At 38.2% G+C, this 15,984-nt stretch overlaps 1 protein-coding gene across 2 annotated transcripts in view; it reads right to left on the reverse strand.

Annotated features, from left to right (window-relative positions):
- The window catches only part of LOC103761350 (protein FAM189A1), a 67,443-nt gene that overhangs the window by 10,261 nt on the left and 41,198 nt on the right, over positions 1-15,984 (reverse strand). Inside the window, exons 5-8 of one of the 2 annotated variants that reach the window (XM_018081510.1) lie at positions 10,561-10,623; positions 7,779-7,939; positions 7,003-7,138; positions 1,503-1,578 (exon numbers count right to left, since the gene is read on the reverse strand). In XM_018081510.1, coding sequence (XP_017936999.1) covers positions 1,503-1,578; positions 7,003-7,138; positions 7,779-7,939; positions 10,561-10,623 — 436 coding nt within the window. The remainder of the gene's footprint in view (positions 1-1,502; positions 1,579-7,002; positions 7,139-7,778; positions 7,940-10,560; positions 10,624-15,984) is intronic. The other variant, XM_008927945.2, reaches the window with a different exon arrangement.

Here is a 15,984-nt window from a genome sequence, read left to right on the forward strand (position 1 = left end):
ACTATTTATATTTGTGATGTGTCCACAAACATTTTTACATAGATAATTCTTTGCAACATATTCCCTTAACTAGAGCTTTGAAATATTTATAAAGTCTGTATGGATAAATGAAAGCATCCAGTAGTCTGTGCCTGTTTTCAGGGCACAGATCTGCACTATCCAAACACACTCTGGTATGATTCAATTTAATTAATAACCAGGAGTGTGGTTGTTTGTACTATTTGCTATCTGGACTTAAGGGCCTTAAACTGTATTTTCGGCTTCTAACTATTCTGCTCTTCCATTGACATGATTTTTCTGGTACTACGGAGAGCAGAAAGAAGGGTCTGAAGCAGATGAGACGCAATCACTGCTCAGAAGACATGGAATGGTAGTACCTGACTGATTTTACACGAATAAAACATGCTGAAGACCTCCTTAGTTCCCTTTCATGTGCACACAGCATGATACATAATGTCAAAACCCTGGCTTGAGAGCTGGTCCACTGCTTCCCAATGGTCAAACCTCTAGAATTGGCCTTAAAATTTAGACTGTCATTTGTGGATGTGAAGTCCAGATGGACGTAAAACTTTAGGGACTAGCTCTCTAGACAAAGCCCTTGTTCACAGCAGCTCTTACAAAACACCTTCAGTCTCCCTCAGTTATAACACACACACTTGCAGTTTTCAAACATTATTTAAAAATTAAAAAAAATAAATTAGCAGTGGTTAAAGGTGATCACTGGTGGGGTGGATCTGGAAACTGAAATCCTACTCCACAAAACAGATACTCTGTGCATGTAGGAACAGATGCTCTGCGCTGATCTGCCAGGCTTGTCAGTCCCATGCTGGAGGTCAGGCAAGAGAGCACCATTTCTGTTTCCTGGACCACTCTGCCACCACCTCTCTGCCCAGAGTGTACTGAGAACACGTGCCAGTCTGCTTATTAATGCAATATGAATATGAAGAGGAAAAGCATTTAATGGAAATTTAACTACAATAATTGTTTCATACAAACTGAGGCTGCAGTGTTTAAAAAGCCTCTCTGCAGCAACAGACATGGCAAGGGTACTGACTTTTAAACTTTGAACAAACAGGCTCTATACTGCTACTGCTCATCTACTTGCATTCCCAACATCTATGCTTCAGGCAGCAAGCTTCCATTCAGGCTTCTGGAAGCCATGCATGAAACTACCATATGGAGAAGGCCTGGGGGGACTATCAGGAAGGCACCTGTGGCTGCTGACAATGAGAAACAAGCTGCAGGTATGGGCAGGACTCTTCAAAGAGAAAGGCCAGTCGCCATATCTGCCTCGAAGGGCTTTAGAGACCACGCTTGGTTTAGCAAAACTCTGCTCTGCATTTCCAGCTGCATCAGTCTCCTGACTGTGAAAAGGTTCATCGTGCCATGAATAATCTGAAAGCAAATCCTTCTGTCTCCACTGGGAAGGGCAGAGGAAAAGGAAAAGTCCACTCAAAACTCCTACTCCATCTTTAAGTAGACAAAAGCAGTGCCACGATCACCTTGTGTGCTGAAGTCCGGGGTCACGTTCCTCTCCCCCAGGGCTGAGTCAGACACTTGCTGGGCGGTACCAGAGACCTAAATGAACATTTTTAGTGAAACAGCATGTTAATCTGGATTGTACCAAACAAAGTGTGGCACTGTTGATCTGCAGAATACACCTGACAACATCGAATAGCTTTCGTATCAGTGGCTATTCAGATTGAAAATGATTTAAATTATTTTACAACATCTTTGGGTCAGGAACCAAATGCAGGGCAAAGGAATGTACTTAACACAATTTTCACTTTTCGAGAATCTACAAGGTAAATTAATCTTGAATTCACAGGCAGCTGCAGGCCCACATTACAAAACTTGATGACTGCAATGCTTAAAACTAATGCATTTATTACAAGTAAATTCTGTTTCTACAGTCTGCATTTTTCCATATTATGTTTGGGTTATTTTCACACCATATCACCCTAAAATAGGACAGAGGAAAACAGAAACCACAAAACCGAGCACAAGAGAAGTATTTCTCTTTGGTTATATGCAGGGATGTTAACTCCTGGTGTTTTTTAAGCCCTATAACGTCGGTGCCACCCAAGGGGCTGGTGCAGAGTGCTCTCCAGAATGCTGATAATATTATAACTCACCTTTTTTCTGAAGGGATGGACATAAGTGGGTAACTGCCCTTCGCTTTTGAGAATCATGTGAACAAAATACAGAATCAGTTCTCCTGGAAATACTGCACCCATAAACACCTGAAATTTAGGAAATTTTATTTCTATTGATTTGAATAGATTTTGGATTGGACCTTGCCACCAATCTCAATAGATTTTTGGCAGTTCTTTGGGAATGTGATTATAAAAAAATTATTCCAATAAATAGCTGGTAACAACAAAAAAGGTCAAAAGGAATGAGATTGATACCATCTTTAGCAGAAAGCATCCTATCTCCTTCTGTCTGTAGGGCCACAATCAACTAGTAAAACTATTTATGGTTGGTGACAGTCTAGAAATAAGCATCAGTCCCTTCTGTGTGCACCTTTGTGTCAAGCACTTAATTTGTATCTGGTCTTCTAAAAACTGGCTGTGACACGATTAGTCTGAAGCTATTATGGAAAGAGCTTCCATTTCACATGCCAGTGTAGATACAGCACACATATATACACATAACTAACTGTGCTCAATATTTTATTTTTTCCTGTCTATCTATCTATGTATGTATCTATCTATCTACCTACCTACCTACCTATCTATAGCTTACTATGAGCAAGTGATTAGGGAAATTTTTGTGATACAAGTTCAGTTTTTAAAAGTGATTTTAAGTGTTAGTAAATACAACTCTAAATAAAGAACAGTGCCAGAAATACTTAAACTCAGCAATAGATGGATAGAGGACTGGGAAGAAAATGTGTAACCATTCATATTTTTAAACAATTCCCTTGGAAATTTCTTAAAGATCTTTTTGTAGCAGAGTATCGCATCAGTGGTAAAAAGTAAAATGTGGTGTCCCTTCAAGCTGCAGATCGTTCCTGGGAACTAACTGGAAAAGTAAGAAGTGTTCTCAAATTCTCTTTGTTGTTGGAGAAAATTCAGACTAACTACATTTTGGAAGAAACAGTATAATGTTTTAAGGGCGTTTGTTTCTTTTTAAAAATCTAGGGGTTCTAGGCACTTTCATAAATTCTTAACCCAGGTGCTTTCATAAACCTGATTGCTGACTGAAAAATATCTACTGAATATTTGTGCTGAAACATTTATTGACACTAGATTCTCTCAGGGTAACTGCTGAATGTATTTTATATGCATTTGGTTGATTGAACTTCTTGCCTGGGGGGGAAGGAGAACCACAATTTTAATTGTAGGAGGTAACACTGACAATTTTTAAGCCAGGTCCAAGTTGTGGTTCACATAGAAAAGGCACATGGTTTCATACAGGTTCCTACACAGCCAGGGGTAATAAAACCTTATTGACTGCACATCCTAAGACACAAAGGTGGTAAAGACAGTCACTGAGCTTTCAACAGGAAAATGCAAGAAAACTGGTGCTTTTAACAAGCCTGCAGAGCCTACTGGTGAGTAAACCTTACAAAAACAAGTCACTGAACTCTGATCTGTTTGTTCTCATCTTTTTTATATCCTAGTCGATACTTTGCATGGAAAACTGTGTGTGAAAACCACTTTTTTTCATAGTCATGGAATGGGAATTCTTAATCAGTACAGATGACAACAGTAGTTTTTATATTGATGCAGTCACATAAATTAGCACTGACATTTGTTGCTCATGAAATTAATGAACTACTGAGTCTAATTTGATATAATTTAATAAAATTCTAAGGACCTCAATCCATTTAAAAACAAATAAAAACTATTTGTAAAAGGTTTACAGTTATGACATTATTACATAATGGTTCCCAGAAGCACTTTTATAGCTAAATCTGCCATGATTTCCATGGCAAAGTCTGCCTTTGAAGGATTTATAAATCTCATTATTTCAGTTCATACTGTGCTGTGCTTGGTGCATGTTCTAGGAGAGCACTTCCATTATGTAAGAATTCAGGTCTCCATTTTGTTCCCCTTGTAGACCTAAAACTGTTTTAGACTTTGGCTCCATTCTCCATCTACAGCTTAACTGGGACACTAACTGCAAAACTACATTAGAGCTTCTGCTGTCAAGAAAAGTCCATGGCTCCAGCATCACTGTGTGGGCTCTGGTTATCACTGCCAGGGAACCTCACTGCTGAGCAGCACCTGGGATCAGTTTGCTCCTACAAGCTCTCCGAACCAGCAACTACCAGACATACATAAACTCCCTGCTGGTAAGAAACTGTACAATTGTATGCATGGCCAGTCTTCGTGAGCGCAGATTTGGGAAAGGTCTTTCCCCTTTGATCCTGTGCAGTGGATTTTTTAGGTGAGACCCAGTGTGCGCTGAACTGAGCCCACCCTTTAATCCTGAGGTTCCTCTGCCGGGGCCGAGCGAGCTCGGACGGTGGCAGCGAGGTCCCCAGAACGTAGGTTTGTTTAGTGACCTTCTCTGAGATGGATGGCCTTACAGGGCTGACGAGCTCCATCTGCCCGGGGAAGTCCCCTGACCGGGAATCGAACCCGGGCCGCGGCGGTGAGAGCGCTGCATCCTGACCACCAGACCACCAGGGGGCCCGAAACCGGACAATTATCACCATTCCAAAAGAAAAGTCACCACTCATTTTCACTGGCGAGGAGAAGAAACACTTCTGGAACTCAGGTGACCAGAGATGAACAGACAAGATGCTGAGACTGACCCCAGATGTCAAAAAAAAAAAAAACACAAAAAACCCCCACAAAACAAAAACAACCAACCAACCAACAACAACAAACAAACAAACACCTAACAGTGAATACATCTACTTATTAAGGCTCAAACTCTTCTTGCAAGGGCATGACAGTGCATCTTCAAATTACTGATGTTAAATTATATTTCTGTTACATGCTGGTGTTACTGTGCTGCTAGATGTTAATGCTCATGCAAAGAGTAGTCTCAATTACAAGAGTGCTTAAAATTATTTTGTGCTTAACTATTAATAGACACTTTCCTAATTCTTACTTAGTACCACATATAAATTCTCATCACAGATATGATCCTTCTCTTTCCCTCTAGACCATGCATGATTCATATCACTTTTGCCAGGTTTTTTTATCACCAAAAAATATCAATTTCTCCAAGACTTGCAGGTTTATCTAAGTTACTGCAGAAGAAAAAGGATGGAACTTGGATAAAAATATTTTAGAAAGGAGATGGCCTTGAAAACTCCGATTTTGTTGTTCAGCAAAAAACAACACTCACAGTGATCACACTCAGTTTATGCTGATTCATTTAACTATAGCCAAATAAATGAAAATTAGTGCTATGTTTATCGTGGCAGGTGGAGGGTACAATACAAAGTTAGGCATGTCTTGGAGGTATTTAATTGCGTTTTTGTTGTGGGCTTTGCATCTCAGTCTTCTTTTTTCTCAGACATTTGTACTAATTATTTTAATAATCTTCTTGTTTATAATAGTAAAAATTCATGTGATTTTTTTCGGTTTGAGTTTCAATTGTGTTTCCCCCAGTGTGAAATAAATCACTAGCAAACTTTTCAGTGTTATATTCTGGGGAAAGAAAAGGTAGTCCCCTCTGAAATGTGGGTACAATTTGGCAACCTGAACATAAGTATTTCCACAGTGCACTACTAACCACTCATAAGCGCTATCTAGAGTGTTTGACTCCTGGAGCCTGCAAGAAATTACAGCTTCTAAAAGCAATTTTAAGTATTTTCCTTTTGTGATAGATGATTCAATTACCACAAATCACTTCAAGCAAAACTTAGCTTTGGCTGTATATGCAGATACATTATAATTCCAGTTTTAGCTGAGTCCATACTGTACAGTACAAAATAAGGCAAAAAGTGTAATATCAATATTTGTCTGAAGTATACTGGATCCTTTCTCGAAGTTCAGGATAAAGGTGTTCTGCACTCTCAGGAGTAGCATTTCTGCCACATAACAACTGTTTATTAGAAGCTGTAAAGTCAAAAGGTTAATCAATAAATAGGGAACTACTCACTGCTGTTTCATAGGAAGAATAAGTCCCTATCTCTTTATCATTCAAATCTTTGCAACTTTGCAACTACTAAAGCATAAATTTGGCACTGGGTTCAAGGCATCCTGTCAACACTAGAGCACAGCATTTTGACAATCTATACCATTATAGGTATAGATCTATACCATTCTAGGATTTTTCCAGGACATGACCTGAAATCTGACAAAAGCAGGGAACTGAAAATATTAACTGTGTTAATCTGAGGCTATTTACAGAGATTTTTATTTTAGAAATTTTCAAGACCACATTCTAGTTTCACACAAAGTGTAAAATGGCAATTCATAATTATCTTGGCTTGGATCACACGCAAGGCAAATCCAAGTGTTCATGAGCACTGTGCTATATATACACATACCCAAAACCCACAAGTTATTAGCATTGCATGTCACAAGACACACAGTTACCTTTTTCCTTACTAAACCTACACTGTTGTGTTGAGCTACCACGAAATGGAGTATATTACAGCGAGGCAAATTCAATATTAGCAGCAGCTGGAATAAAAAATATTTTACAACTTTAAGGGTTTTTAAGAAAATAAACCTGCTTGCTCCCTAATCAATACTACTTATTATCTACAGGAATTGAGAAGTGTAATGTTATTTTAAAACACTATTATCCTCAAATAAGGAAAAACACCATGTTTCTGTGATTCCAATCCATTCTTCTAGGTTTTTGTTACTGACAGTCCAGTATCATTCAACTTTTTTAATGGATGAAATCATGCACAAGAACACAAAGAAAATACACATTAAGTGTTAGTTAAACCTTTTTAAAGAAAATGGTCTGAAAAATGTTTTTAAAGAATATAAGTATTTTCTAATGGTTGTTCCTCAAAATTTATCTAGAATTGTTTTGCATCATGGAAATCTGAAGACTATTTCTTTTGGCTTTCCTTACCTGACTGGCAGGCATCTCTCCCATCACTGCCTCATAAGGAGGGGGCAGTTCACTTGGATACAGCATTCCCGGGCTATTAATGGTTACTTCGTACAAAGCACCGAACGGGGAATGAGGAAAGTCCAAATGGAGACCTCTGCATAAAAACACAAACAAGCAAACTTAATAATTAAGAAATGGCATTGGATTTGTTTGGTAAACTATTACCTACACCACAGTGATGTAAAGCCTTCTCTGAATTCAAAGCCAATACACTACAGAGAATTAAATTGAAGAAATTTATTAGACAACCAAAATGAAGTCCTAGTTCACGGGGTAGCTTTAAAAACTCTATTTCATTTAGGATGCCAGCCATCTCCACCAGCCTGTTGTGTCATCATTAATGTCCTTCACTATTCCACATTAATACATTTAAACTACAATGACTTCCTTAAAGAATTAAATCTCATATTCAACTTCAAGTGTATAATGTTAATTGTGAAAGGGTCAGCTATAAGATGATCTCTGTTTTAAGTTCAGATATGGTTATTCTTGTCTTAGCTAAGTTCAATCATTTCTCTTTTACAGCAAAGCTTTAACACAAATATTTCCAGATGTAGCCTGACAAGTTTGCAAACAAACCATTTGTAATCTCTCTGGAAAAAAGCACTCAATGTAAGTGAAGGGCATGATTTGCCTTTATATTCTTTGAAAGATCTTCTTAGTCTGCAGAACCACTGGTCTGCTTCTTAGTCTCAGAACTACACCCTGACTGTAAGAAAGAGAAGAAGAATCACCTCTGTGCCTCTACCACTGGTGTGCAGGTGTATTCTGGGGGGTAGTAGGGTGGAGGTGGGATTGGTGGTATGAACTCATCAAAATCCAAGGTTTGATGCAGGACAGTCCCGTGTGGAGTCATGCAGTCAGGATTGGTAGAATGCGGCCTCTGGGGCAGAAACTGAAAATGAACAGGTCAAGTTCCTTCAGATGGCAGAAACATCATCACTAACAATAAAAATGTCCATAAAATTTCAGTATTACCATCCCTGACCAATATCCAATTTCATTAATAACCACACTGAAATCAGAGGCACTTCTGGAACCATAAGAATACTCGGGATCAGTTGAGAAGGGTAAGTCAGATTGCCAAAATACAACACAAGGTTTGACTAAAGACAGAGAGGCCTTGGGCCTCCAAGTGAGTCACTCTTAGGATGCAGAACACAGACATTTGAAATCAAATAGCTTTTCAAGAAATAATTCTACATTGTATACAATTTTATGATAGTACCACATAATCAGCTGTATTTTCATAACTGATGAACAATAGAAAAAAACTACTAAAATAACAACATGGATGTTTTTTTTCCCCATCTGAAGTGCCCTGCGCTTACAGGGGAAAAAACCCCAAATGTCACCCTCCAAAACAAACCCAAATAAAACTAACTAGAAATAGGCTACCACATATTCATTGAATTTTGAATAAAACAACTAAAAATAGCCCACCTATTTTTCCCTTCCAACAAAAGGGTGATTTATAACTATTCTTTATTATTCTTGTAAAAAAATATATACTTAATAGTTGTCTGTGTTTGGTGATACACTGCACACTTAAATGTGGTATAAAGGTTTTAAATCCTGGTATGAAAGTAAGAAAAACACATTCCACATAAACATCTCAAAACCAAAAAGAAAACAACTACACTGAACAATAAAAATTAATAATACTGAGAATTACTGTCAACATTTATGACAGCAACCTCATCAGCTTCTAGCAGAGCAGGGATTTAAGGAAGCCATTCCAATACCTTTGATCTCAGAAACACTGTAAACAAGTGTCCTAGGAAAGGCTTAAGCTAATTCAAGATCAAATATGGACCATGCTGCAGATCACATGGAATACAGCCACCTTGACCTGGCTCTTTGTGGTCCCCATGGATAAAAGGGGATCAAAAGACAATCCAAAACCGTAAAAGAATTTTTTTTTCTCTAGGCAAGCTTCTGCTGTCATATCACTTTTCTTGGATCAGTAGCTGACTTGATCTTTATCTCCTGCATTTTAAAACAAGTCAGCTAAGAAACTTTGCTGGAGGCACATTCCTTTTTTATACTGGAACAAGACAACATGTCTTTGTAGGTTCACTCATTACATTATTATTTGTTTAAACCTGTGATAAAAATTTAGGAAGCAGTGAAACAAAAGGGAAAATGCTTATAACTTAGGAGATCCAGCAAATAGAAGGTAAATTACCTTCAATTTTATTATCACTGTTTTTTTTAAATTTAACTTTGTGTAGTTCTGCTGAATTTACATTACGAAAGAAATAATACTGGTCTTTGATGTTTAAAAGGTTGAGTTACATCTTAATTCTATTAAACTCCATGTATGTTGTTTCAAAGGTCAAAGCTGTAGTAACACAACACAACAGAGAGTCAGGAGGACCAACTTCAACCATTTGTGAAAATGAACTATTAGCTGCTTACTAATCAGCTCTCCAGAGACATTTTCACATGTAACTATTAATAGAGAACCTCTTCTGCAGAGTATATTATATCATTATATCATTACATCTTACAGCAAACCAAGGACTCTCAACCATTGTGTTCTACTGATGGCACAGCATAGAAAAAAAGACATGAGACATCCACTTGATTTACTCTTTGTTACATGAAATGTCTGATGCTCTTTCATCTTTCATATGAGGTAGGATGCTGTTATCCCAGGTACAATAAGACATTTCTCTATTTGTCTTACAGAAAAAAACATTCTTGCAGTCATTTGGTCTAAACTCACCTAATCTTTAAACAGCCATTTCCCAAACTGTAATATTACATTAACATTAACCATTAAACTCCAAACTTCTGCCCTAAGTTCTGCAATCATCATTCTGTCACTGTCCCAAATACATGGAAGAATCTTTTAGGAAAAAAAGGAAGCAAGACAAACTTCAATTTAACTACTGAAAATCTGCATAAAAATTTATCATAATGAAGACAAATATCTGTATACTCTAGGTCACATTTTGTACCCTACTTGATTCCATCAGACTCAGGACTGCACTCATTTTCCTAGAAGAGTTGGTAATCTGGGGTCATTTTCGCTCTCTGGAAACCATACAATTTTCTTTCCTGACTCTCTCCCAGACTGCTTCCATATACTGCCATGGAACCCAAGTTTTGGTTGGCACCAGAGAACATGGAGCTCCATCCCTTCAATTCTGGAGTTCCCTGGAGCTGGTTTCATTCAGTCACGTATTGGGAGTGATGCTCTTAACACAGGTCAGAACACGGCAATTAAACACACGGCACTTTGACAGCAAGGGAACCATCAGCACACATTTTGGGGAATGTGACAGAAGGGAGAGGTTTTACACAGGGCAGAAGGGGCTGTGGTTCAAGAAGGAAAAGCCCTAATGTTTAGGTGCAGTTCAGTTGAACAGCAGGACCATTTGCATCCCTTTCAAGAACCGCCACTGGGAATACAAACCATGGCAGCGAACTGTGACCAACACCGACAGTGAGAAGCAGAATGGACATGAAAAGGCACATGTTTGGGGGGGGTTATAAACAACAGTTTACCTGTGTGATATCATCCTGCTGGAAGGCACAGAAATTAAAGTGAAAAAGGCTGTAAGAGGGAAACTAGCAGGAAATGAAACAATAGCAAATATAAGGGATTACCACAAAGAACAGACACCCTTGAGAAAACAATTGGAAAGCTAGTAAGTGGGAGTTAAATCATATCTTATTCCATACTACCCTACCTACTAATCTCTACGAGCCTGCAAAAGCTTATTCTTTCTGCAATAAAATGTATTTCAAAAATCTGTAAGGGTTAGTCTTAAATAGTGAAGGTTGTCAGGGGCTCAGCACAGAGTTAATGCAAATTCCACAGGTCAGAAAAAGACACAGGAAGAAAAAGACACAGGAAGAAAATGCAAAGGGCTGAGAAAGCTAGACTAGGTGAAGAAACACTGACAAATACTTTCACAAGGAAACACACATCACTGGTATTATAAGACATCTATAACTAAATAATCAGTCTCAAAATGCTGATGGCAAGTAGGACAGATAATAATAAGAACTGCCAGACAGAAAATGGAGTTGGCCTGTTCAGTCACCAGTACAAACAAGATCAAGTTGCACTCAATGTCATTTCAAAAACTGCAGCTCACACTATGACACAACTCACACACTATGAAACGATTCTCACAAGCAGGTCTCCTAGATAGGCTTTTGGGATTAAATTAATAACCACTGCAGAAGCAACAGACAGAAAATGGTTGCAGACAAGGATAAACAGCAAACACCGCCACTGGTAAACACTAAATACCCAACAGTGTTAAAAAGCTTTGCAAAACTTTGTAGTTATCAATTAATATTACAAACATATTTACTAGGCATAAATAGAAACCCCCCAGCTCTGGAAATGTGAGAGACTCCACCATTTCTGTTGACCTCCTGGAGCTGTTGGATGCTAAGAGCTTTCAGAAATCTCACAGGCAATGAAATACAGATCTAGAATTCATGCTCTTTTAGGAAATCACTAATCTTATGTCTGAAGCTTGGCATTCAAACTATTACACTCATGCAGGTGTCCTCTCATCCTTGGTCAAAAGAAGGCCTTACTTTAGTCTGTGAAACACGTCTGATACCCAAGAGGCCGTTACACAGATCGGAGCATGTGTTAAATGATGTGTAATGTAGTGCACACATTGCACACGGAATTCTCTGTGTTTTAATTGGGCACCTCTAACTTGGAAGGAGTGGAACAGCCTTATTTAAACAGCTCTGATAATAGGACCACTTATTTGGTTATTTGGTTTGCAGTTATGAGGGAAGGATAAAACATCCGGTTGCAGCAGAGCAAACAAGAAAGTTGTATAACACTGTGGTTTTGTACCCAATTCTTATTCAAAACAGAAATTAGTCCTCAGCAGCAAGTTGTTAGCAAGCAGAGAATCAGAAACACAAATGTTAGAAGTACCCCACTTCCAGAAGAGGCAAAAGTTTTTTGAAAAGGTAGGTTTGCTCCCAGGTCCGTGTACTATAGCACTGAGAACTGGACACAGAGAACGCCGCAGGCTGGACACCAGTGACCCCTCTGCTCCTTTCAGCCTGCAGCAAGGCACTGCAGCTGCCTCTTCCCGGCAAGGAAGGCAGTGCTGGGCACGATTACACAGCTCTGTGCCCAGCAAGGTGAAATGAACACCATTAGATAGAGATGAATAAGATTGGAAAACTCATTCTCTTTTTGCCAGACTGAATATCAAGCTCTTCACTGACAGGTCATCTAAAAGTCAGTCACTGAAGTGACGAGAATGATTGGAGTTTATTATTTATGTTCTGAATATTTTGTACATTGAAGTAAGAGCTGATGGAGGAGCCCCAGTTAAGGAGCTGAAGAAACAGCAGGTAAGACCTGTAAATACAATTCTCTAATGAAACAGTTACTCATGTGGTACCATGTGTACATCCTTCTGCCCAAGGTCTGTGAGATTAGGAACTCTTCATCAGTATTCCCAGACATGGGACACTCCCCCCGAACATCAACAGACATTCTCTAGTCTATGTATCCTGCAGCTGATCAGCACTACTGGCCCGTGGAAATGACACTGCTGGGATTCACTGCTCAGCAATTATGACTTATCTAAACCAGCAAGTGCACGACTAGTGCTCTGAGGGAATCTTCTTATCTGGAATCTTTCCCATATCTGCATATAATTACCTCTGCCTTCTACATCATATTTAATAAATGTACTGTATAACTTCAAAATGCATCCTTTGGAGACCCTAAATTCATTATTTTCATTTCAGTCTCTATATATCATTTATAAAAATCTGCTAATTCTTGAGAATAGGAAATAAAAATTTCTAATTGCATATAATTAAATACTGGCACGTTATCTTGAGTAGAAGCTCTTTGCAATACACTCGGGTCTATAATTCTGTCTTCAATTAACTGTCCTCCTCCTGGACAGGTTGCTGTTTTCCTTTTCTGAAACACTGGAATCAGTATCTCCTAAAGGGAAATGTAGCTTCTAACTGTCTGCAAGAATAGAAGGACCATTGTTGACTCTTCTAATTTGTTCCTGATCTTAAAGGGAAATTGCAACACTGCAGGTATTTTGATAAGGCAAACAGATTCAAATTTTTGTGCTCCATTGTTTCCAGTTGCTGTTCCTACAACCATCACAAACCACTAGCTCTGTAGTCTCAGGGGGATTGGTCTGCGACAACGTAATTGTTCTCAAAGTAGTGACCATATTTTAAATAGTCTTAAATATTAAATATACTTATTCTACCAAAAAATGTTTAATAAAAAATGGCATATTTGTTAAAGATGTCAAAAGCTTTCCTGAACCAAAGGTTTACCATTTTATTTGTCGTGGATGTGAAGGGAATATTTACCCAACCATATTTACATTTAGGATCTTTCTATGGATGTACATAATTCGCAATGCACATTTCTAAAGGTACTGTCCTCTGGGCTTTACAGTACCTGTAAGTGAACTTTGTGCCAAAACCCCCTAATATTTAGGTTTTGATGTAATTAGATTAAATAATAATATGTAATAATGTACAATCAATTCTCACTTAATGTGAAGCTTCACCCTGAAGGGTTTATTACTATTTCATCAGCATGTGGGGGTTAAACAATACCAGCAAGATGTTATCCTCATGCAGAGGTGCTTTATGTGAGGTGTTTGAGTAGAAATATTAACTAGAGCCTATTAAGTTAATCACATGCTGAATTATCATTATGACTGATGAAAACAGTAATTAAATGTTACAGCTTGCATGTGTCATCATTACCTTATTTCCTTTACAAAATAACAGATGGTTTTAGGTATCAAATAACATGAACAGCTACTAACAGTGATGGTGATAAAATCAGAACACACTCAATTATATCAGTGCCAGTACTTCTAGGATAAGTACTGTATGAACATATGTGGAGTGGAAGGAGGAGTGGAATAGGTGTAATACTTCATGATTTAGCTTGGCCACAGTGGGCATCATTTCTTGTATTCATTTGTTTAGTTCAGGCAGCTACCTTTTGAAGAATGCAGGGTGCATTTTTGCAGTAGCCATTCATCAGACAAAATGCAAACTGAAACTGCCTTAGGCAACAAATCAAATATCATGGAAGTGACAGTCTGGTTATTAAGAGAGGTTTCTTCACATTACAGAACTTTGATATAATCTCATTTGATTCACATTTATTTCCTGGAGGGGTGAGTACATAGAATAAACAATTCTGGGAAGCTCTGTAATGCAGTGCAGCCTTAAACTGTCTCGTGAAACACGTAACAAATGTTATTTCAATATTTAATTATGGTATTGCTTACTCTTGCACCTTCAGTACAATTGGTATGGGGTTTTTGGCCTGAGCAACACAGTGAGAAAGGTTAAAGTGAAGTGAAAAATTTGGGATACTTTCTGAAACAGTCAAGGTAAATAAGGAACAATCTAGAATAAAATATAAAATAAAATATAAAGCAAAGAAATAGTTTAAAATATTTTGCAGTATTTTTTCCTTAACACTTGAAACCAAAGGTTTGTTAGGTAGAATTGTTTTTAAACCAAAACCCCCTTTTTGAATTCATTGGAAAATTTAATCTGTGCTTACTACTGGAGAGCTTGTGTTTACATTTTTAGGACATTTTTACTACAGATCAGTATGTCAGAAGATAGTAGTTTCCAATAAAACACTGTCAGCTTGCCTGTATGAATCAGACCCTCACTGTATGCAAAACTCAGCAACAAAGCATGTACTCACAGAATCACTGCTGTAGATTTCCTTGAGACTGTATTATACACCTAATTTATGCTGTTAAGCAATAAATTGAAATTGTTTGACATTTGCAAAAATTCACCATCCTAACTGATTAAATTCTGAGCCAAGAACACTAATACAGCACGTGACCCACAGAACTGACGCTCTAATGATAACCCAGCGATGGCCAAGGAGGGTGTTCCCCATTGCCTCTTCTTGCTTTTGCTACAGGAGAGCCTTCATAGCTCTTGAATACTGTAGAACAAGAGTAAAAGCATCAGTAGAATAATTAAAACTTTTTCATCTAAGGGGTGGTATCTCTTGCTGCTGCTTGTCTTAAATTTCCAGCATGGTACAACCGGGCTAAGAGCAGATGCACACATCAGGGAAAAGCGACAGGGAAAAGCACAAATCGAGCATTAACAAGCAAGAAAAAAGGAAGTCGATCAGATTTCTGGGTGCAGTAGAGCAAAAGGGAAATGCAGGTCATGGGACAACAGGCTGAAAATAGTGAAAGAAAAAGAAATCTTCAGGTCAAATCTCAGCCGGTCTAAGTCAGCGTAGCCCCAGGGAAGTTACGCTCACTTAGGCCTGGTAGGAATCTGGCTCAGCAACCTGAAAAAAGAAAGGGAAAAACTGAGAAACAAGAAAAGACTGGGATTGAGCAGAAAGATATATACATATTTCCCTTCTTCTGTGTAGAGGGAAGAAAATTCTTGTCGATGGAGCTGAAAGGGTGGGAGCACGGACAACTAAGCAGGAAGAAAAAAAGCTGGAAGGACAAAGCATGGGAAGCAAAAGCAAATGAACATAATGCCAGGTGGTAAAGAAAGAGTTTAAAAGACGCCAAGAATGAGGTGGCAGAGAGAAAAATAATGTGCTTTTAAGGAATTCGACTTCCTATTGAGATTACTGCTTCTTGCATATGTCCCTCAGAAGCATTTAACATTGGTTTTGGTTCATTGTTATCTATACATTTTTATTCCTCTTACACTGCTAAATACCATTAAATTAAATGGAGGTTAAGATTCCTGGGATATATATGGCTACGGTTCTGGATCACTGCTATCATTTTACATTGGACATATTTTTGAAGTTGTGATGATCTCTTCATCTCCTCATCACCACTGCAAGGTGAAAAAGTTCTTTAGTCAATGGGCATTCTTGCAGCAAATATCATGGAGGGGGAGACTGTATGAAAAGAAAAAATACCCAGAATATGA

The sequence above is a fragment of the Manacus vitellinus genome, unplaced genomic scaffold (genome assembly GCF_001715985.3).
Source record: "Manacus vitellinus isolate BGI_N305 unplaced genomic scaffold, ASM171598v3 scaffold_53_pilon, whole genome shotgun sequence".
NCBI lineage: Eukaryota > Metazoa > Chordata > Aves > Passeriformes > Pipridae > Manacus > Manacus vitellinus.